The following is a 24472-nucleotide window of genomic DNA, read 5'->3' on the forward strand; positions in this document are numbered from 1 at the left end:
AGGATAAAAAATTCAAATATTATAAATTGAGCTCAATATTGAAATATTGAACGTAATTTGACATTTAAGTAAAATTGTAATCCTTAATTAATGCTTTTAAACACCTAATTACGCAATTTTGACGCGTAATCACACCTCCCAACTAACGTTTTGCTAGTTTCTAGTAAATAACGTGAATGTATTCATACCAGGGGAGTAGCAACTATAATTCCAATACTTTTGAAAATCACATGTCATGAAGTATGCTTATTGAGTCTAGGAACACAGGAAACAGACTAATTCAAGTTAAGTATCAACTGAGAGATTTATACACAATTTAGTAAATCAGCCAAGGTAATGGAATGTAACAAAGCTCGCGTGCATGGGAATAAGGTTAGAAGTCCAAGATTGACTACCAATAGACATTGACAGTTTCAATCACAATAGTTAATATGAGACCGCAAAACTATTGTAGTGACAATTTTCACACTATTACACTTTAAAAGGCACCCACTTTATTACTTAGTTAGGACCCTGGTAGTAGGTAGCCGTTTCCAGTACGTGAATGTACAATGGTGACTTTTACGCTATTACACTTTAAAAGACACCCACTTTCTTATTTAGTTAGGACCCCGACAATAGGTAGCCCTTTCCAATACATAATTGTGTCACTCTTATTTCTTTTTTTTTTGTTCTTTTCTCTCTATTTTTTTTTCTTTTTGCAATTGATCCCTGGCTTGTTTCTTATTTTCATTTGCTTCAAATTTTTTCTTTTTCTCTTTTTTTCTAAACCATTAGGATATGGTTCATCAGAGTCCTAAACAACTGAAGTGTACATCAACCAATAACGACGTAAGGTAGTCTTTCTAAGTATTCTAACCTGTGTTGTGTGCGTTTGGCAAAACTTGCAATATCTTTCCCTTGGTTGAAACTAAGTGAAATGGATAAATGTTCCTTTTGATTTATACTCTGATTTGAACTACGTCCTACATGTTCCATGTCCTCGAAAGAAAAAAAATTTAGCATGTAACATTCACAAATAAAGAATTTAGCATGCTTTGAGCTCAATACTAGCACTTTCCCAAGGTGGACCAACTGTCTAACACATGCACACATCACATTAAATTCACATAGCAGCACACAATTGCACATACATATTCCCTCCCCCTAACTAAAATGTAGCATTGTCCTCAATGATTGAAAAGAGAAGCAAAAGAATGATATTGAGGGAAGTAGAAGAGTACCTGGGTAGAGAAGTAAGGGAAAAGAAAAAACTGAAACTAAAGAAAAATGTGCCTGCAAATAAACTAAAAATGAAACAAAATAAAACAAAATGAAATAAAGGAGAGTAACACATCACAGTATGTCTGGAGGAGGCTCGGGAGGAATTTCATTTGGTGGGTGCTGGTTTGTAAATTGAACTGGCGGGTCTCCAAATTTGAGTCGCCACAATGAATCTGCTTTGTTACCTGCACAGAAATTAGTTTCAAATAAATCAATGCTCTCCAAAGTATCAGGAAAAACATGTTTAGATTGACTTTCTTGTTTTAACAAGAAAGGATCTTTATCAAGTACAGTTTCCAGAAAATTCATTTCTTTAAGAACCAATCTTTTAGGAACAGGTGTTGGAACAATTACCTTTGATTCTTCAGAAACATCAACATTAAAATTTTTACCTAGTTCCTTGAAAGTTGAACTCTCACCATTCTGATCAGCCTCTCTATCTAGTGTACCAATCACCTTATCACTACAGGGATTTGTTACGGTATTGCAATCCTTGACATTTACTCCAGTAGAGGAAGACGGTTCCATGATTGCAACTTGCACTTGAGTATTTAGCTGGGCTTGAGATGGGGATTCACCTTTCTCTAATGCAGTCAATGTTGTGTTCAGCCTAGTCAAATTGGTCCTAATCTCGTTGATGGCTTGAGAAGTTTGCGTATTGGTTGTGGCTTGACTCTGCATAAAATGCTGAAGTGTATTAGCCATTTACGCCATGCTATCATCAAGAGACTTCTTCGGTAGAGCGGGTGCTGCTAAAGAATAGATATGAGAAATCTAATGTGGTTGATACTGATGTTGAGGGGCAGCCTGATGATATGTCGGCTGAGAAGGTGATGCATAGGACTAGGGGGGTTGCTGAAAATGCGAAGAAGATTGGCTAGGCTGATCATTCCTCCATGAAAAATTCGCAAGACTCTTCCATTCCTGATTATAAATGTTAGAGAAAGGCTGATTTGGTGCTCTGTTAACCCAATTCATTGATTGCATCTCCACTGCTTTCGCAGCTTTCACCTTCTCTAATTCCATAACCTCTAGCCTCCTAGTCAAAGTAGCAATATGAGCCTGGAGATCAGTTTCTACTTTGATTTCATATTTGCCTCCACCACCAATTGCTCTGAGAGGTTGTGCTGCCAATGGTGCTTGATCAGATCGTGTAATTTATTGTTGGGCACTTTCAGCTAGGTAATCAAATATGAGAGAGCTTGATTTGGTTCCTTGCTAAAGAATTCCCCATTGCACATGGTTTGAACAAACTGTTTGCATTCGGGGGTGAGAACTGTGTAAAAATAATTGACTGGCCTCCAAGACTCAAACCCATGATGTGGACAAATATTTATTAGCTCCTTAAACCTTTCCCAACAAGTTTGGAAAGTCTCATCACCTTTCTGCATAAATTGACTGATTTGCTCTTGCAGAAATTGGGTTCTCTAAAAAGGAAAAAAATTATGTAAGAATTCACGTTGCATATCAGTCCAACTGGAGATAGAATTATGTCTCAAAGAATTAAACCAAATTTTCGCTTTATCCTTTAAAGAGAAAGGAAATAAACGAAGTTTAATAAGCTCATTAGTGCCAGCTTTAGTAATAAAAGTAGTGCAAGCCAACTCAAAGTCCGTCAAGTGCTGGTAAGGACTCTCAGAATCCATCTTGTGGAACTGAGGTATTACTGACATCATCCCATGCTTAATAGTAAAATTAGGTACATCATTAGGTAAAACAATGCATGATGGTGTAGTGGTGCGTGTGGGCTGCAAAAAATCTTTGAGAGTGCGTGGTGCAAGTGCAGCCATAGTTTTTTCAAAACTATTTTCTACAAAAAGATTGTATAAATCAATTTCAGTATCCTCACTTGTAAAAGAAACAGAAGAACTGTCTGACTCTGTGCTGTGAATATCACTACTAGTACTAGGTGTGATTTTGTATGATCTGTTTGAAATGTCTTTGACCCAAGGCATCAAACATCAATCCAAATAGCAGACACTCACCAATACAGTAGCAAACAAACAAAAATGCAACAGAGATAAATCAACCAAAATGAGCATGGAATTTTTTTTTAGATTATGAGAAAAATCAAAATAAAGGGAAAACACTAGTTTGAAACTAATCTGACAAATTCCTGGCAACGGCGCCAAAAACTTGACTCACTTTAAAATGAGCAGCGCAAAGGCTATCTCAAGTATAGGAGTTCTGTCGCGTAATAATTAGCCCAAAAGGCTAGATTGTCTCCTTAGGGAATGTAGATTAATTTCAAACTTGCGTTAAAACAACAAGGAGAAAATAAAAATCACTTACTGAACACAGTTCAGATTCATATTCTTGGGTTTTTTGAGAGTTTGTAATGAAATTAAAATAAAGTGAAACCTAAACTAAGAACATAACATGCATAAACAATAAAATAACTACCATGAAATTAAGCAAACCAAACAAGTATGCCAACCCAATATAATCCATTCAATAACTCATTCAAACGATCAAATAAACTGTGACAAAAAGTAAACGAACAAAATAACCAAAGCTTTAAAATATTCAAATAGTGAACCAAAATGAGGACTTTATTAATCTAATGAAAATCCTTCAACAATAAAATAAATCAACACATTAATAACTTAAACAAAAATAAATCCCAACAATAGCTTCAACAAAAATAACTTAACTCAACAATGGCTTAATTAAAAATAAACTCAAACAATAGCTTCAACAAAAATAACTAAACTTCAACAATGACTTAAATAAATATAAACTCAAACAAGTTATTGAAATAACAATGAAGCAAAGAAAAAAATAAATAAACTAAGAGAGAGAGAGAGAGAGAGAACTTAAACAAAGATTAATCTAACAATAGCTTAAACAAAAGTGAATCCAACAATACCTTAAACAAAGTAAACTATGCTCAACAATAGCTTAAATATAAATAAACTCAAACAAATAATAAACTCAACAAGGTATTAAAATAATGTATGAAATAACAATAAAGTAAAAAAAAAATAATAAACAAAGGAAGGTGAGAGAGAGAGAGAGATGGGTGGCCGAGAGTCCCCTTGAAGCTTCACGGCTGCTGCCATTTTTCTTCCCTGCACACAAGCTGCTCACACAGCAGCTTGGCCGAATGCCTGCTGCAGCGCTCTCCCCAAAAAGCCCTATGGCCAGCCCCTTTAATAAACCCTATGACCTCCCCTTTTATCTCCTCAGGCCTACGGCCTTTTTGACCCCAGCGCATGCTTCCCTTTTTCTTCATAAAGCTGCTTCTCCTCTTGAGACCCCACGGCCTCTTGTTTGCTTCAGCGCATGTGGCCCACCTCACAATCCAGCGCACGGCCCACACTTTACTCTACGGCATCCAATTTCTTTGACTGCATGGCTGCCCCCTTTTATCTCCTCAGGCCTACGGCCGACACAACACCTTTTGGAATGTTGCTTGAATGTATATAGTCCAATGAAGTGACCTAAGTTCCCCCTGGCCACATGGCCCATGCACCTTCACCCATGCTCTCCTTTTCACGGTCCAGTGCTGCTATAAGGCTGCTTTAATTTCTTTGTTAATTCCCTTGTGAAACCCAACTCCTTTAATTCCCAAAAATGCCCTGCAATAATTAAATACAAAAACTCATAAATTTAAGGCAAGTATAGGATAAAAAATTCAAATATTATAAATTGAGCTCAATATTGAAAATTGAACGTATTTTGGCATTTAAGTAAAATTGTAATCCTTAATTAATGCTTTTAAACACCCAATTACGCAACTTTGATGCGTAATCAACTATAGAAAGCTACACCCTCCAAGGTGAAGGCATTTGTGCGGATAGCCATCCTTAATAGACTTAACACTAACTGCTGCATTTTAGAAGACCTTTCAAGGTTTTGTTTCTTGGTATGCAGTACATGTTGTGCTACTGACTGCTATTGTTGAGACTCATGCTCACCTGTTTCTTTGCTACATATTAGAAGACATTTCAATTTTATGGGGAAGATGAGGAGGTACATATGAGCAGGATAAATGCATTTGGAGTTGTTTGTGTTTATCATATGTTGGCATAATTTAGGATAATTATATTTAATTATGTAACTTTCAGCGTTTAGGGATTTGCTATCATTCCCCAAACTATTTTCCTTATTTAGTTTTAGGCCTGTATAAAGGTTTGATTGTGCACAAATTGACAGCAGATCTGAATATTGAGAATTAAGCCGAAGTTGAGTCTTGTTTCAATTTACACTTCCTCTTTATTTTTTCCCAACTACCTTGTGTTACCTTCTATTGTTTTTTTGTTAATTTTATATAATTTTCTAGATGATTCTCTTCTGCCATTGCTCTTGAATCAATTTGGTATCAGAGCCTCATCTTGATCCTCCCTTGATATCATCATCAAACCACTATCCACCACTGCCAGCCCAGCCATCAGACGACCATCAGTCCAGTCATACCAGCCATAGCCAAAACACTAGTCCGTTATAATCACGTCTGCAAGTACCATCACAGCTCATAAATCCTAAAATACACTAAGGTTTTTTTTTATTCTCTGCTTGATAACCACAGCCAAGGAGCTCCAATTCTTCATCAACCTCACAGTTTAAAAAGGGAGGTTCCCCACCCTCTTGTGCTACTACCAAGAATTGAGGAGAAACAATAGCAAAATGTAGGACAAATAACACACCCATCCCCCCTTCCCCCCAAAAAAAACTGCTGTTGCTGCAGTGCTGTCAGGGGAGTGACTCCATGTCACCACCATCTTCATCGCCAGGAGAGAAGCCCAACCAGTTCATCTTCCTGGTGAAGAACTCCCAAATCATCCACTGGAATCTTCTTTCCCTTCAATTGTAAGCCAAATTGAAGCCTCACCAGAAATAGTTGCTGCACTGCAAGTTGCCTGCTGCACTTCTCCACCATCGCAGATTTGTTGCTCTTCCATCTTTCATCTGCATGTGCTATCGAACATGAGAACTTCCCTAATCCTAATACACAATCCTAATACACAGTCTCAATTTGATCCTTGCTGTTATCTTTGTCAGCCCACCGCCACTCTTGCATCCTTAGTGTCATCACCCATACCCAATCCTTATCAACCACCATAGTGACCAAGGACCAATTCAAGCCCGTTCAGCAAGATGTACCAGAATCGAAGATCTGGAGGTATGTCAATGTCCTTGTAGAACAGGCAAATGTAGATCTAGAATATTACAAGAAGGAAATCACGGGCGTGAACAATTCAACGTCTGTAATGGCCATTTAGATACGTGGATGCAAGGGGCCGTAGCTAAGGTTGAGTGAACTGCTTGGACAGTTACCAAGCTTAGCACCTAATATTCTTAATGCTTACGATGTGGTTGACTGAAAAAAATTTATTCTTGAAGAAGAAAGAGGAGAGGTATGTGGAGATGCTTAGTGAGTCTGTGTCAAAGCCAACAGTGCAACCAGTTGTACTGGCAATAGATTTGAGGGCATAAAGGGCATTCCAAGATTTACAACTAAGCCCAAAGAATCCATGGAGGGACTTGAGGAAGTGGAAATTGCATGATTAACCCCTCCATGGAGGGTAAGCAGCAAGTATGTTGAGTTCAAAGTCATTGAGATTGCATATGTGGAATTTATCATTTGTGATAGGTTTGTCCCAACGACTTTGTCCAATTATACTTGTACTTGAAACTTGCCTGTTATATTGTTCATTTCCAATTTTGCATGATTTGTTTGTTTTTCATGCTTCAAATGTTCCAAATTTGAGGTTTAAGTTTTTCCAATCAGGGGAGAATGGTGGGGTATGTCAAGGAGGTTGTTAATGGTTATTTAGTCATTTTGCATTATTATTAATTGTTAAGAGTTTGGCTTGTAATAAGTGTAAGTTAGTAAGGGTATTATGGTCATTCCAATTGTTATTGACAAATATTATAAATAGAGGGAGAGAACCTATCATTGAGTTTAGGTCTTCCATAGTCCATACCCAAGCAGCAGCAGAAAGTCAGACCAGTCGCTCGATTTTTCTGGGCAACACTGCCAGTTTGAGAACATCAAATCCACTATAGATTTGGCAAAACCAACACCATAGTCACCCAGACACTGCCAATCTGCCCCCCACTGAAATCCCACCTCCAGGCAGTGTCTCATGTGCCCTCACACGCCAGATGAAGACTGCCAGGGCCGATGCCACGTGTCGGTGCGTGAAGCCACTTTCAGCCATGGTTTTGACCTGAAATGATCCAGCAGGGATCCAATCTCTCTATTAACATATTTTTGGAGTTTTTCGTGATTGCTTTTGCCCAAAGATGTCACCTTTTTTATTTGCTCAAGTGCGGCACCCAAGGAATGGTTGTTTGATGCTTTGTGAAGCAGTTTATCAATGGTTATTGAGTTTATTGGGTCTGAAACAGTGGGATTTGCGGTGTTTTTTAATTCAATGATCTAATTCCTTCCATATATCAAAATATGAAGCTGTTGGACGTGTTTTGCTCAAAGATCCAATCTTTGTTTAACCATGCACTCGTGGTAATTCGTCAGTTGTTGCTTGGTGTTGGTAACAGTCATTGGTGACTTTCTTGGAGCAGTGACGGTGCTTATAAGCTGTTTTTTTTGTGAGGCTATGGCAGTGTTATATAAGTTGGGGGTTTCTCCATTGTAGTTTCAGTGGTTCACTTCTCCAATTGTTTCAGTGCTGTGAGTTGCTTTCTTGGGGCTGTGTCTGAGTTTCTTGGTGTTGTGGCAGTCTTGTACTGATTTATTTGTGACTTATTCATGGTTGGACACCTTGTTCATGGTTGTTCCGATTGTTCCAATAATTAATCTTATGGTCATTGGTCTGAGTTTGTGAATGTTGGGATGGAGTTTGCAAATATGGTTTCTTCATTAATCACTTGTTTGAGTGAACCACGTACTATGACTATACCAGAGGAGGAGCATTTAAGGTTTCTACAATATCAATCGTCTCAACAAGCATCTTCTCACATTGCGTCTTTTGACTAGAAAGGTAATCCTACAGCCTGTATGTCATCAGGTATCCTTCCTACTAGTCCTTGGGTTATCGATTCTACTGCCACTGACCATATAACAGGTGCAACCAACTTCCTTTGTGATCTCTAATATCCTAAAAATCTACCTCAAGTTACCCTTGCTGATGTGTCTACCATTGTTGTTAAGGTGATAGGAACAGTAAATCCTACTCCTTCCATCTCTCTTTCTTCTGCTTTATACCTTCTTAAATCTCTTTCCAATCTCATGTCAGTTAGTAAGCTTACAAAGTCACTAAATTATTATGTCACATTCTTTCCTAATTCTGTGATTATTCAGGATCTAAAGACAAGAAAGACAATTGGCACAGGATGTGAGGCTCGCTGATTTTACTACTTTGAGTTGCCTTCTCCACCCATTGCTTGCATAGTCGCCGCTACACCATTTCAAATCCATTGTCGCCTTGATCATTTGTCCTTGGACAAGTTGAAACAGCTAGTTCCTACATTGAGTTTTTTGTCTAATTTTGAGCGTGAGTCTTGTCAATTGGGCAAGCATCATTGTGTTCCCTTTGCTTCCCTAGTCGAAAAACGAGTGGCTAGTGTTTTTATGCTAGTCCATTTCGATATATGGGGCCCTAGTTGTGTCACATTAAAGTTGGGGTTTTGGTACTTTGTTACATTTGTTGATGACTACTTTAGGATGACTTGGTTATATTTAATGAAAGATTGTTCTGAGTTTTTTGATATCTTTATGCCTTGTCCCCAAATAAGGACTCAATTTGATATGTTAGTCAAGATACTTCGTAGTGACAATGCTAAGGAGTACTTTAGTACCCAATTCAGGACTTATATGGCTAGCTCTGGTATAACCCATCAGTCCTTTTGTGCCTACAGTCCACAACTTAATGGGGTTGCAAAGCTAAAAAACAGACATATTCTTGAAGTCACTTGTACGCTATCGTATCAAATGAATGTCCCCAAAGTTTTCTGGAGTGATGTTGTGCTCACAGCTTGCTCCATCATCAATAAAATGCCATCCTCTGTCCTTGGTGATAGAATCCCATATTCAGTCATCTTTCCTAAGGCTCCTTTATTCTCCCTTCCTCCTTGTACATTCAGTTGTGTGTCCTTTGTCCATCAGTTAACTCCAAGAATGGATAAGTTGGATCCTTGTGCTATCAAATGTATCTTTTTGGGCTATTCCTATACTCAAAAATGATATTGATGTTATAGTCCTACTTTACATTGATTTTTTGTCTCTGCTAATGTCATCTTCTTTGAGTCTATATAAGACTACTCTGATTCCTTGAGTTCTATTAACTCTAATGAGTCTCTTCCCTTGTCTTGCCTTCCAGATCCAAACCTAGTATGCGTGCCCAATCCTCCTACATCTTCATCCAACTTGAGTCCTCGTAGCTTGGATCATCCCAATTTGCAGGTATACACACGAGGACTCAAGGGGGAAGTGCCTCCTTTAGCTTCTACTATTGTGTCTCTAGTTCCCTCATCGGATGATCTTATTTCCCATGATGTTGATCCTCCTATAGCTGTTCGAAAAGGTAAACGCACTTGAACCCAGCATCCAATCTCTAATTTTGTTTGTTATGATTTCTTGTCACCCTTTAATTATTGTTTTGTAGTACTCTGTCTTCCGTTGCTCTTCCAAAATCTATTTTTGAAGCCCTATCCCATTCTGGGTGGAGGACGACAATGGTTGAAGAGATGCGTGCACTACATGATAATGATACTTGGGATTTGGTACTTCTTCCTCCTAATAAGTCTGTGGTTGGTTGTTACTGGTGTACACCGTGAAAGTTAATCTTGATGGTTTTGTGGCTTGTTTGAAGGCTCGCCTTGCTGTTAAGGGGTATACTTAGGTGTATGGTTTGGATTATTCAAACACATTCTCTTTGATCGCTAAACTTGCCTCGGTACATTTGTTCATTTCTTTAGCCACCACTTATCATTGGCCTCTACATCATTTAGATGTAAAGAATACTTTCCTACATGGTGATCTTCATGAGGAGGTATAGATGGAGCAACCATCTGGGTTTGGTTTAGCTTGCTGACTTGTTCATTAAAGCCTTGGGAGGTGCTTGTGTGAAATTCATTTGTAACAAGCTAGGAGCATATGATATATATGCTCCAGCTTGAGGGGGAGTGTTAATGGTTATTTAGTCATTTAGCATTATTATTAATTGTTAAGAGTTTGGTTTGTAATAAGTGTAAGCTAGTAAGGGTATTATGGTCATTCCAATTGTACTTGACATATATTATAAATAGAGGGAGAGACCTATCATTGAGTTTAGGTCTTCCATTTTACCCAATTATTCAACAGAGGTCATGTATAGCAAGATGAAGGCATTTGGAGAATTTTTCATTTACCATTTGTGTAGGCATCATTTGGAATAACTGGATTTAATTATGTAATTTTCTGCATTTACGGATTTGCACCTATGTTTCTTCAATTAAAGATTTTTTGTTATTTCCAAAAATTATGTTTCCTTATTCATAGATTTGACATTATTTCCCCTTCCTAGATAGTATTAGGAGAGAAGCCTATATAAGGCTTGGCTTTGCACAACTTGGGGGCATATGAACATTTAGGATTAAGACCTGAATTGAGTCATGATTTGATTTTTTTTTTTTTCCTGTTCTCTTTGTTTTTTCCCAATTATTTTCTTTTCTTTTGATTTTCTCATAATTTTCTAACATTTTCTAGATGAATCTCTGCTGCCAATTGGTCCTCTATCACAAGGTTTCGTCTCTTGATTTGTGTGATATGTTATGCTAGTGATGAGACTTATGCTTACCTGTTTCTTCATTTCTTTGTGGCTGGGAATTTATTTTATAAGCTTTTTGGATTGCTTGATAAGTTTTAGGTGTTCGTAGTTCCTTGGTGCTTTTATTTTTTATTACTTTTAGTGGTTTGGGGAAGTATTAAGGATGTGAGAAGGTTACGCAGTTTTTGCTGTCATATGGGTGGTCTAGTAGGTGTGGAGGGATTATGTTTTTCATGATTGCTCTTTGTATATTCATTTGACTTGGGGAAGGATTGTCTTTTTGCATTTGCAGGCGTTCTCTTCTGGTTGTCTTAGTGGTTTTTTGTTTTCATTATCTTCAACGTGATTGGATGGCTTTGTTGGCCTGATTTTTTTTTTTCTATATATTTTTTGTTCGACTTTCTTTTGGTGTTTTTGCTTGTTTAGGAGGAAACGTTTCCCCCTCATGCATTCTCCCTTATCTCAATAAAATTTCTTTTTTCTATAAAAAATTAAGAAGGAAGCAAAAGGTTACACATTTGGATAATGTTAGATTACCAGTTTACCTAAAAAATTAAGCTATTTGGTTGTGGGCCAACAAAAAATTGCAATTTGGATAATTTGAGTTACAGGAGTGTTGGGCCATAATTTAAAAACACAATGTTCAATGAAAGATCTGATACAAATGTCTGCAAACACTTGGTGTCATTAACATTTTTTGTTAAAGAATTATTTTTTTACCAATTGTTGATGATTGTTTTGGGACGAGTAAGCTCACTTTTCCTATCATCTTTAATATGTGGATTCTACAACTTTTGCAGATGATAATTTTGAAACAGAACTAAGGACATGGGATAAAAAACAAAAAATTAAAATTAATTTAAATTGTTAAATATTTCTTTGTTCTCTCAATCTGGAGCCTGAAATGAGAATGGAATGCTACTATTTTAAAAAATTTCCATCCTATATAAAGTGCGAACTTTTAATATTTGATGGGATATAATGAAACAGTTTATGAAGCTTGAGGTTTTTTTAGTCAGTTTAGGCTGCAAGTAATTTGAAAATGGGAGGAGAAAAAACTGGATGAACTTTTGTTATCCTGCTGTCTCTCTATTGTTATGTAGTGAATAGGCAATACATTGATGGTCAGAAGAGAGGGTAGGCTTTACATAAGAATGAAACATTGCTGATGGAAAATGAAATATTTCAGAAGATGTACTATGATGTTCATTTGTCTTAGTGAATGTTTCCTGGTGAAAGCAATATTTATTGATATGGGATGATACGTATTCCATGGTAGTTCCTTTCTTTGGTTGGGCAGCCTTTTGAATGCTAGTCTGGAGGATTTTTCAGATGCACATGTCCTAATGATCTTTATTACTGGGAGTGATGACATAATATTTATTTAGTTCTTTAGCTTCTTAAATTCTGCAAATTCATCAGGATGAAGCTTTGATAAAGGTCATAGCTTGATTTGATTTTTTTATTTAAAATTTTCCTCCCCGGGTTATGGCAAATTTGTGCTTTTTTTCATCTGCTACAGGACTTCTTTAGTCTATACTGCCTTTATACAATTTCTAATAGGAAATATCTGCTCACAGTTTCATGAAATTGTTGCTGAATCTATGTTTTTCCATTTTTTTTTTCCCAGACTCCTGCTTCATGTGTAAATATTGTCTTTTAAGTTAGGATTTTTTTGCCAATTTTTTTTCTGCAGAAAAGTTCTTCGGTGGGGAAGAAATATCAGTTCATCTATAAAACGCTCGAAAAAGCGTGCTGGTGTAGCAGTTTACAACAGAGCGTCTTCACTTGAAACACTAGTCAGTTCCTTGTGCCTGGTGATTTCTTTTAGATTATATTGTTTTAGGTAGATTTCTTTTTCATTATGGTGTCCATTATTTGAAGACGAGTCTTGAACCAATGTAAGGGTGTTACCTAAACCTAAACGCTGCAGGTTTATGTCACAGAAATACCCATCCAATTGTGGAGGTAAGGCTGTGTCTAGAAGCAGGGACATGGGATATGGGGCACTGGACACAAATGGACACAGACACAATGACACAGAAAAATGCAAAAGAAATGCACGGACACAACTCAACATTTATAAATGTTTTCTGCAGAAGCTCCTCCCCTCTTAACTTTTTAAATCTATTATAATTATTATTGTTATTATTGTTGAACTGACATTTCTTTATTGGTTACAAAAAAACCCTGGCCAATTGAAGAATATGTAAAATTGCCCCATTTGTGTCAATGCTGTGCCTGTTGCATCCACGCCATGTTGAACAACTGGCAAAGCTCAGATGTTCTGTACTGCCTGATGGACGTGTGCTGGAGGCATGTTATGTCCAATAAGTCCAACACACTGATATGCCACTCAAGTTTACATGTTGGTACTTCATAGAGCTGTTCACATCATGATTCATGCCCTTGATATGGCATGGGACCCATTTGCACTGTGCATATCATTTTACATTTTTCCTTGTATCCATTATTTATTTAATTATAATTGTTTTGTCAGCAATGAACCAGGTAGCAATCAAGCAGAGAAATTTTCAATAATGCTACACTGCATTTAATTGTATTTTTTCCGGAGAAATTGTTAATGTTTGTCTAGAAGACTGAAAAATATATTTCGATCACAAAGTTCCATCTTATTTCAGTGATATAAAAAAGTACAGTACACCCATTTTAATATCAAACTCTGTACATGTCTTTGATTTTGGTGTGTGTGTGTGTGTGTGTGTATCAAACACTGACCATGACAGAAGGTCAAAGAGTTGGGTAAACTTCTTCTTGACTATATTGCTGTATGAATGCTGCAACTCAATCGTGTATGGATACCTAATTGCCTCTTTCTAAAGAAATCATTGGTCTGATGTAGAAGTATGTTTCTTGGCATGATTTGAGGTAATATTGTGACGTTATATTTTGTAGGTTGGTTATCTCTACTTAACAAATGCAGAACGTTTGGAAGAGGTCATGCTGAAGTTGGGATTCTTGGCTGGTGGTTCTGCTCAGTTGCTCCTAGAAGAAGCAAATAGTAAGTAACAACTTCAAATATCTGGAGTGCACTTTCATATACTGGTTGATCTTTTTTGGATAAGTATGAGTGGTTCATTAGAAGCATCAAGGGGGTGCAACCCATGCACCCGTGTAGCATACAAAAGGTGATGGAAGAACCAAAAGACTGTAAAACAGCATCAAAGGGAAAGCTTCCAGAAAACATAAAAATGCTGAATGGAGTAATCTTTCTTCAGGGAGGGATGTATAGTCTTGGACTTTTGGATCAGTTGGGAGTGTTTCTTGTAATTTTTTTTTGAATTCTTGACTCATTCCAATTCTTCTTTCCTTCTCTATTGTTTCATCTGGAATGCTAGGGCTCCTCCAAAAATTAAGACTTTCAGTTGGTTGGTTGTGCTCAATAAAATTAATACTAATAACTTGCTGCAATTAGAAGACCTTTGAAGGCTCTCTCCCATTATTTGTGTGCTCTGTTACAAAAATTCTGAGATGGCTTCTCATCTTCTTTTGCACCGTGAATTTTCTTGGAGGATTTGGAAAGTGCTTCTTGGTATTTCTGGAGAGCTGTGCTTGTGCTTCTTCGGTTGCTGTATTGTTAGATATTTCTTTCAAAGGCTTTGGTAGGAGAAAGGATAAAGCAGTCCCATGGAAGTGTGGAATACTCGCAGCTTTTTGGGGTTTATGGTTGGAGGGTAATGCGAGGATATAAAGCAGGAAGAAATTAAATTGGGTGCTGGTTTGGGATAAAATTCAGTATTTGGCCTCACTATGGTGTGCTGGTTTGGGGTTTTTCAGAGGAATTGTTTTCCACGAGTTACATAGAGATTGGAGGAACATTTTGGAATGCTGATCTTTTATTTTTTGGTGTTTTTTAGTTGTTTTTTTTTTTGGTAGATGTCTCAGTCTCCCTCGTGTAAATTCTCTTCCTATTAATGAAATATTCTTTTGTTTTTTAAAAAATAAATAAATAAAAATGCTGTAAGAGGAATGAGCATAATCCCCCTCCATCCAAAAATACAAATTCTTGATCCATCTCTTTAAACTCATGCACTGTCTCATACAAAAATTGAAACCAAAAAAAAAAAAAAAACCACACACACACACATCATCAAAGAGATAAAATATCTAGAATATGCAAAATTGCTGTACGAGGAATGAGCATAATGGTCCTCCACCCAAAAATATAAAGCCTTGATCCATCTCTCTTTAAGTGTCTCAATTTCCACTCCTTTTAAAGCTCTACTACCATTTCTCCTGCCTAATGATGGTGGTAATTATATGGGGAACTGATGGAGTATTGCTTGCAGATAATTCTAGGTGATCAGGTTGCTTTTGGAGATTTAAAAATTGGGATTTTAAAAATTGAGCATAATGGCCCTCCACCCAAAAATATAAAACCTTGATTTGAGGATATTTTTTTATTTTAGTAATTTTAAATTTTTTGGGTTATTTTATGATTTTGATAGTTTTGGGGTTATTTGTATTTTTTAGTAGTTATCCTTAGGGTTTCTTCGTTGGCTATAAACATAGGCTGATGTTGTAAGAATAAGAGACTTTGGATGATTAATTGAGTCATGTCTCTCTCTCTCCCTCTCAGCAGTTCCTCTCTCCCTTTGCCTCACATCTATTCTCTCCCCAACATCTTCTTCTTCCTCCTTTCTTTTTCTCGCTTCTTTTTTCTTCCTTCTCCTTCTCCTTCTCCTCTTTCTATTTCCTTCTATTCTGTTTCTTCTCTGTATCTTCTGTCTCTGATCTCCTGTTCTGTCCTGCTCTCCTCCTCACCCTTTCCTGTCTTCTTTCTTCTTGTTCTTTTACAGTGCTAACTCTATTGCAAACGCTCCATTCCTATACTTCTCTTCCCTCACAAATCATCCTGCTTGCACCCAAAGCATTAAGCAACACAAAGATCTGCTAAAATGCAGTTTAAAAGATATACTTGACATATTCTTCAACCCCCTTGCATGCCAAAAATAACATCTATTCTCCTAAATTTGTCTTCTCATGGGTTAGAATCCAATGCCAAGAGGCCTCCACAAGAAGAAAGAGATTCTGTGGACCTTTCATTTTCCAAATATATGTCCTAGGAGAGCGTCTCTTTCCTTCCCCTTTAATGAAGAATGGTGTAACAAGAAACCTTAAACCACCTGTTCTTCATGTGCTTCAACACCACTCTATCTTCCTTGCGTCTTCCAACTTTAACTTAGCACATGAGCCCAATGAGATCATCAAATTCCTTCAGTGCTCAAAACAACAAGAGATACCAAGGTCATGCTTTTCCTGAAAAGTTCAACAGCCAAATCCTCTTGATTTGGTGCTAGCAGGAGGAAACTACATGGAATTGTTTGGCATGGATGTAGTTGCCGAGTTGTGTAAAGGAAACTATATTACCACTCCCAATTTCAAATCTGGTGTTATCTGGAAAGTGGGAGACCCTTTGCTGATAAACATCTGAAGGCAATGGTGAAGGGCTTTCTAGGGTGGCAGAGATCCATCATATTGAGCATTCTATGCATCTTGTATTAGACAAGTGGCGGCATATTCTTGTCATTTTCCTTTTACATAGTCTGCTTATTTGATTCCTCTCATGTTTTTTATATGTTTGTATCATTTTAGTACTGTTGCGCTCCTCCTCTTGAATGAATGTTAGGCTAGGCTCTATTTATCTTGCCAGAGTAGAAGGTGAGAACAATGAAATACATGACTAATATTATTTTTCATAAAAATAATAATAGTAATTGAATTACTAGATGTCATGTGACATAAAACAATCCGTAGAAGTTCACATACATCAGTATGATTGTAGGGTACAGAGTGGTCTACCATGTGGCTCTGAAAACCAAAATCAATTACCTTTGAACTAAATCGACTAAACCAGGCTCTATAAAACAGCTTAAGTCATGCAAAGACCTTTTCAGATGACATACCAACCCAGGTTTCCCCTGAGCAACAAATCAGGGAGGTTGCACCATGTAAACCTCCTCTTGAAGATCACCATTTATTGAGGCATTCTTTGCATCTCAGCGCAAAGGTCAATGAAAGGTAGTGGTTAAACAAATGAATAGACATATTGAGGCGAGTTTGGCCACAGGGAAAAACGTGTCTAATAATTCAAGCCATACAATTGAGAGTACCCTATAACTACTAGTAAAGCTGGTAAGTGAGAAAAAGAACAATCAGTTTTACTTTCATGGCAAACACTTAATGGCAACCAACCACTATTTACCACCAGGAAGTAGTACAAGCTCCTATATCATTGGCCTTCAAGGCATGCACCTCTTCTCCCACTGCAGTTCTCCACCTAGAGTGGGACAAAGCTTTAGATAGTTACTTGTCAATTCAATGATCCCATGTTTAATTTTGCAACGTAGAGAAAAAAATGGGTTGAGTGATGTTGGACAATTATAGAATTGTCATGTCCCTCATGATTAATTAGTTATTTATTTTTATTTATTTCTTTTCCCTTTCTTTTTACTTTTTTGGTTGAACTTTGAAGTGTCAAAGTGCGGCAAACTATTTTAATGCCACATGGCTTTTTCATGTGCCATTTTTTTAATTATTATTATCATTATTTTTTTTCAACCCATGAAAAGGAATTTGTTTTAAATAAAAGGTGATTGGCTTGCATTAAAAGCTACTTGCCATGTCATTTCCTATTAAAAGCACTCTCTCGCCCCACAATGAGAACTGTTCACCAGTTTTATTCATCTCTCTAATCCCACCACTATGCATATGTTGATTGTTACTGATTGCTAAAGACTTGTAAGTGAATAGTGGAAATCATTGTAAGAGAGGCTGGCACCCTAGCTGCTGCTGCTTCTTCTGCTACTGCTCCTGCTACTTTGGATGCATAGTATGTGGTGTTCAGGCTTTTGTTTTTTTCCCTTCGTATTAATGGCCATGCTTCCTAGTACTGCATGGCAGCACTATAAGAACTCCATTTTGCTATCCTGCTTTATTATTAGCGGACATACTCCATTCGAGTACATGCCTCTTAATTGCATCTGTAAATGTACTTTTTCTGTTCCCAACATGTTCACATTTCATCATGTTCTGGTTTATCCATGGGTATCTTCTTATGCATATCTTGAATCTCGTGATAGAATATGAATTTTAATTTTTTACTAATTGTCCTTCTGCACAATTAGCTGTTCTGAAATATGGAGCCACAATCAAATGATGATGAAATGAATTAGGACTAAAATGGCTTCACTGCATGTGATATGAACATTTACCCATTAGAAGCTTCTCCTGAATTGGGGCAAGGCTGCCTATTAATACTAACCGCCTTTCCTGACTGCTAAAAGCTGGAGGCTTGTGCACTGAGCTGACATTTTTAATGTTCAAAGTGAAACCTTATTGCAAATGCTATACAAATTGAAGCACATAGAACTTGATGGAATATATTCATTTTTATGGGAAGCCTGAAGGTGCAAGTTGGGCATGGGGGGAAATGAGCTTTGATTGATATGTTTGAAGGTTTCTTCTGTAGAAGCTCTCTTCTTTTGTCTGGCTGGTGGAAGCTATTGCCAAGCTCCAGCAACGATTCAAACAAACCATTGCACTGCCACAAAGCAGATCATTTTTAAATGGTGTATCGAGTGTCTCTAGCTTCAAACAGTTGACCCTTCTGTGATTCATTTCTGTCGTGTAACATGCATGATTTGCTTGCTTATCTAGGCTGGATATCACCTGTAATCATGTAGCATTTTAAAGGATCTTTAATCATTATATTATTTTCTTTTTGTAGGCAGGCAATCAGGATAGCGGGAGAAGACATGCCCTCAATGCCCCAGGTTTGTGTTTTGTGTTAATGCTTTAGTAATTTTTTTTTTCCGGGTAAAAAAGTTCTTAGAAAATGTAAAGGGATCCAATTTGTATAAAATTTTTTTATGATGGATATTGATGAAATTTCTATTATCCAACCTTCTGACTTCATTTTTGTGGAATTTTGTTCATGTCAACTGCGAAACTGCCAAAACTTGGTATTTCAATTTTCACATGATTATAAATTATAATTCCAAAAAAAAATTGATCATTTCATATTAAATTTTCTCAGTTATTTCATATTTTTGAGGATATACAGTGAAATTAGTGAATAATGACTGTTGTATATTGCATAGGCCTATGGTGGAAGGTCTACAGAGGTTAAACTCATCTTTCTTGTATGGAAATGGCAGTTACATCATGATGTTTGCTTAAACGAAGGGGATGTAAAGAAAGTAAATTTGAGTTTTTCCCTTAAACTAAACGTTGTTGGGTTGGGCATCTAATGCTCATGTGATTCACCAGATCTTGGTTCTCATCTAATGCTTAGTATGTGTCGTTTAGAAAATAGTCCTAATGATGAAAATGCAATGTGGCGGACCCCCAAAATAAGGCTCAATTGAGGGTCACACGACACTCGTTAGAGGCTCTTCCATAACAGAGTTGGCCAATAATCACCCGGTCAAGCTTGCAAACATGAACATCGCATAAGTCTCGGCAACCACTCATAATCATGAAATATTAATATCGACACCAATAGATCATGAAGGTAAGAGACATTCATGCTCAATGATAAATAAGACTACTTATTTTATTCAAGAGAACAACCATACAAGCCATAACACAAGTAATTTGTTATTCATTTACAAATCCTTGGAGAATACATATAAAGTCATATTTCTTCCCCATTTAACCCTCATTGCATTGTCACCCCCTAATATTCTCCCCCACTCATTCTTGATGACCTTGTCGATTTGTTGTAAGGAGTCTTCAATCTTCAGGTTTCGCTACTGTTGTTTTTGAAGTTCATGAAATCTTGGATCTTCTGTGTTATATGCTTGAGGTCTTCTATCTTGTCCCCACCCTTCCTCGCCTAACCAGGTGTTGTTGATGATCTTCATCGTTGTTGACTCTATTTGCAAGGATCTTCGCTGTGTCTATGTTTACTGTCTCTTCGCTTTGTCTGTAGTTAGTGTCTTCATTTTAGGAATGGTTTAGTTCCTGCCCTTCTATTTGTATTGATCTTCTTTGTTGACATAGGGTTGTTTTAAGTCGCTTCTGGGAAGTAGTAGTGAATGAGTTGGCCTTTCATATTATCTTAGAAGTCTTCTGGGTAGTACTTCTCCAAGTACTAGGTCTCCAGCTTATTGTCTGCATGGGTCTTTGTGAGTTTGTAGGCTTTTAAGCAAATGTCCATCCTAGGAGCCGTCAAAAGAGTGTCGCAAATTTGGTTGTTCATCTGTCACCATCTCAACAAGACATGATTAGTTGCAACATATTTCACAAAATTAATGCAAAATTAATACATCTAATAGGGAAACATAATTTCACAAAAGCTAAAAGTATTTTTTCCCCCATCCCTCTCACTACTTGGGCTCTCGGGGACTCCCCAAAAGCCTTATGGCGCTCACCATACTCCTTTTTTCTCCCATGTCTGTGTTCAAGACTTATGTTCTCTCTTGGAATGTTTTCAAGGCATTCAAGTCCTTTCGCTCTAGACATTTTGCTATAGGATAGGGCCCCGTGTACAGAAAACAAGCAAGTGGCGGTCAATGCACCCAATTCCTTGCATCTTTGTCCTCTCACTCTCTCTTTGTTAAGGGCCCGTATCGTTCAAGAAGTTATTAGATCCCTTGTCACTTCCCCCGCTTGTGGGTCTATACACCTAAGTAGATCTATGTTCATGATTGTCTAGTGTTGGGTATTTCTTTTTTTGAGAACTATTTGAGTAATTGTCTAATTGTCCAACTATTGCGAGGGTCGGGTTTGAGAATTCCTCCAATTGTTCAGCTGTTGTGAGAATCGAGGGGAGGTAATGAACCCCTTGCCTTCGCAGCTCATTCTTCGGCCATGTTTTGAGTTTTCAAAGGAAATGGAAGACTGTTAGAATCCGCCATATCCTTGATGTCGAGCATTAGAGCCTACAACTCCTGTACATAATTCCTTATCGAGTCTGTTTGCTGTAAGTCATATACCTTGCAACGCGCCAGGTACTCTGCATTTCTAGGGTAAAAATGTGCCTTCAAGGCCTGTTTCAACCCTTCCCAAGTATTGATGGTATACCGATTACTTTGCATGTCTTCATATTTGGTTCTCTACCATAACTTAGCATCCTCGGTAAGATATACTATTGCAATGTTAACTTGGTCCTCCTCTAGATCAATCCTTGAGCACTTGAAGTAGTGTTATAGGTTGAAGATGAAGTTGTCTAAATCCTTTGCATCCTGAGTGTCCCTATAACATTTAGGTTCTGACACCTTAATTTGAGTTCCCCCATAGGTATTGGTTATTGGCCTCGAGACATCTGGGCCACTGCGTTTAACTTAGTACTCGCCTCTTGTAAGTCGTTCTGAAATTGGTCCGTTAGGTTCCGAAGCTTACCCACCTCCTTCCAATCCTCTTTCATGGTGCTAATAGATTCTTTGATATTCTTTGCAAGCAAATAAAAATTATTAGTTAATTCCCGTAAGGAGGCCTCAAGCTCTATTGGCTCTCCCCATTGGGATGTAAGGGATGACATAATGCCCTTAGTGTGTTTCAGCCTATTCTCAAAGGCTTTCAACTGTTCGATGTTCTTTTGGAAGACCTCAAGCTCTATTGGTCTTTTCTTCGGGGATTTTATGCGTGGAATGCTCGAGTTCCACAATTCTCATCTCAAGCTTAGATACACTATAGAGGTTTCCTCTAGTGTTCTCTTGGGCAGCCTGAAGCTCTATTGGCACGCCTCTCTCTCTTTTGACAACTCTGTCACAAATGCTTGGATTTCGAAGAGCTTCATCTCCAAGGTTTCAAGTTTTGTCACTCTTGCCTCCAACGCCTTAACACGCTTTGTCTTTGTAGACTTTGAAGTTCTCATCTCGCCGCTCATGGTGCTTGCACACACTGTGCTCTAATACCGTCACAGAATCTCAAAATAAGGCTCAATTGAGGGCTGCGTGGCACGCGTTGGAGGCTCTCCCCCAACATAGTCAGCCAATAATTACCCGTTCAAGCTTGCAAACATGAGTACCATGTAAGTCTCAGCAGCTGCGAAATATTAATATCGACACTAATAGATCATGAAGGTAAGAGACATTTATGCTCAATGATAAATAAGACTACTTAATAAAAGTAAGAGAACAATCATATAAGCCATAACACAAGTAGTTTGATATTCATTTACAAACCTCTGGAGAATACACGTAAAACCATCTGTCTTCCCTATTTAACCCTCATTATATTGTCACCCCCTAACACAATGCTATTAATCCTGGAATCATTTGCCATATGCTGTATGTTATCATCAACCCAATATGTGATGTACTCAATGTGCTTGCTTTTGAAAGAGAATGTATGACCAAGACGTCATGTTCGGTATGCGACACGAAATAGGAACGGAATGGATTGAAAATTTGAAAAAAATAAAATAAAATTGAAGAGATCAAATGATAAAAATTTGAATCTATTTTCATATGACTTGTAATTACTTTTAATTCCAAAATTGCATGTAATTTTTGGTAAGTGAAAGGGTATGCACTGCATTGATTGGAATATGAATTAATTCTAGAGTATAAATTTAGAGTTATTTGGATTTGGATAACATATACAAACAAAATTGTGATAGGGAAGTGGCTCTTGTTCATCATACACTTATACTTCTCCCAAATTATGAAATTAGAATCAAAACCAATTGTGTTTTGCACCAGTGTTGCAGTTATATATCATACAAGAGGGTGGATGGAACTTGGATCGTCGGTGAGGTTAAATCATTTGTAATAGGTTAGTCCCAAGTTTGAGTGTAAGGAAATAGTCTTTATATATAAAAAGTAAAGATAGGATTGCATAAACTATAACAATTCTCTTCCTACCCTTGTCAAGCAAGGAACTTTTTGGTCCTAAAACTCCATATAAGGCACTATTTGATTGGTTGCTTTATGAAAAATGTTTGAAAGTTAGGCTTATGATGATATAGATAAATTGGATGAGGTGTGGGTCTTGCACTGTATTATCCAATTGATCCCTATTATATGGGCTCATGCCATCATTGTCCGATGGGGTTTGTTGGTTTATCAATAACCCTAAAATTATCATAAAAATTGTTACAAATTAGGTTGATGATATCAGTCCAATGTTTTCAATAAAGGGAGTGAAATACAAACCGATAAAAATGTTATATTATAGAACTTAATTCTATTCCATTTTATTGTTGTGTAATGATAAATGTAAACATCTGCTTGGATTTTTATGGAAACAGAGTGAATGACATGAGGATTGTGCATTGGATTGGATAAGGGACTGATGTGGGGCTGAGGAATTTCTGCTATCTGCATTCTGTTGATCATTGCCCTACCCTGTCCACATACGCATCCTTCTTTTCTTTGGATTGCGTGACAAAACAGAGGAGATAAAGGCAGATCGAAACAGAGCATTGCCACATACATGGCGTTGGGAATTTGAGAACGTATGCATGTGAAGGTGCAATATAGGATGATGTAGGCCCAGCCATACCAGCAGCTTTGGATATGGCCGCCACCAAGAACCTTGTTGAGTCGAGTGTGTGGCATGCGTGTCCCACAAGCAACTTCAACCAAGATAATTAGATAAGATGTCCAGGATGGTATTTTGATCTCCTCTGTTACTCCTATATGATTGAATTCCATTTGATTTCATCTAATAAGTGGGCACTGATAGAGTTTTACTTCGATTGTGATTTATTTTAGCCAATTTTTCAAATTCCAATTGAGTCTCATGCTGCTAGTAAACTTTTATATCTTGTACAAACTAGATCCAAGTTACATTTAAGTTCGATTTTTGATTTGACTGAAGCTTACGTATTCAAATTCAACTTTTGGTTTACCAAAATTTAAACAACTCTGAGTTCATCCCATTCCAACTAGGCAGAAGTAACCTAATCTTTAACTCTTGGGTCTGCCCAAAAGTGAACAGAAATATTTTTTTAATAGAGAGAGAAAGAGCACAATTTCCAAGTATGATAGAATATTGATAAGGCCGGCATGTAATGCTGAGAAAGCAAGGATGTTCGAAGGGGGAACCGAGAGAGAGAGAGAGAGAGAGAGAGAGAGAGCAATGGGGGAGGGGCTGTTTGGTGATTAGAAAATAATGGTGAGATGGATGGAACACGTTTTTCTTAGACAAAACACAAAAGCAAGCTGGTGAGTGACTGAGGTGTCGTTCAAATCCTTTATATCAAAATGGATGGAGCGTATTGAAAGCGGAAGAGAGGCGGTAGGCTCAGATAGCCTAGCTTCAATGTCAAGCAACATGTCATTATTACCGATAATAATAAATTAGGGTTTAGCTAGGGTTTAGTACTCGATTAGGGAGCTAGGTAGGAATGCATGATGCATGGGTTGGGAATCATACATGGTTCTTATTCCTTTCCTTTTCATCTCTTTGAAAGGCACCAAATGGGTTTGATGCAAACGTGAGAATGGAGCTTTAATTTGCATGGTGGTCCGCACCCACACATCACGAAATCTCCTTATTAATCTAAAGTTTATAAAATG

General features: G+C 37.4%; 1 protein-coding gene across 2 annotated transcripts in view; it reads left to right on the forward strand.

Annotated features, from left to right (window-relative positions):
* Positions 1-23770, forward strand: part of LOC131164912 (uncharacterized) — a 40248-nt gene extending 16478 nt beyond the window's left edge. The window contains exons 5-8 of one of the 2 annotated variants that reach the window (XM_058122455.1): positions 12676-12778; positions 13896-14001; positions 18730-18775; positions 23200-23770. In XM_058122455.1, the coding sequence (XP_057978438.1) occupies positions 12676-12778; positions 13896-14001; positions 18730-18746 (226 nt within the window). In that variant the 3' untranslated portion in view covers positions 18747-18775; positions 23200-23770. Of the gene's footprint in view, positions 1-12675; positions 12779-13895; positions 14002-18729; positions 18905-23199 lie in introns of those variants that run through there. The other variant, XM_058122456.1, reaches the window with a different exon arrangement.
* Positions 23771-24472: the final 702 nt, after the last annotated feature.

This window comes from Malania oleifera, chromosome 9, assembly GCF_029873635.1.
Source record: "Malania oleifera isolate guangnan ecotype guangnan chromosome 9, ASM2987363v1, whole genome shotgun sequence".
Lineage (NCBI taxonomy): Eukaryota > Viridiplantae > Streptophyta > Magnoliopsida > Santalales > Ximeniaceae > Malania > Malania oleifera.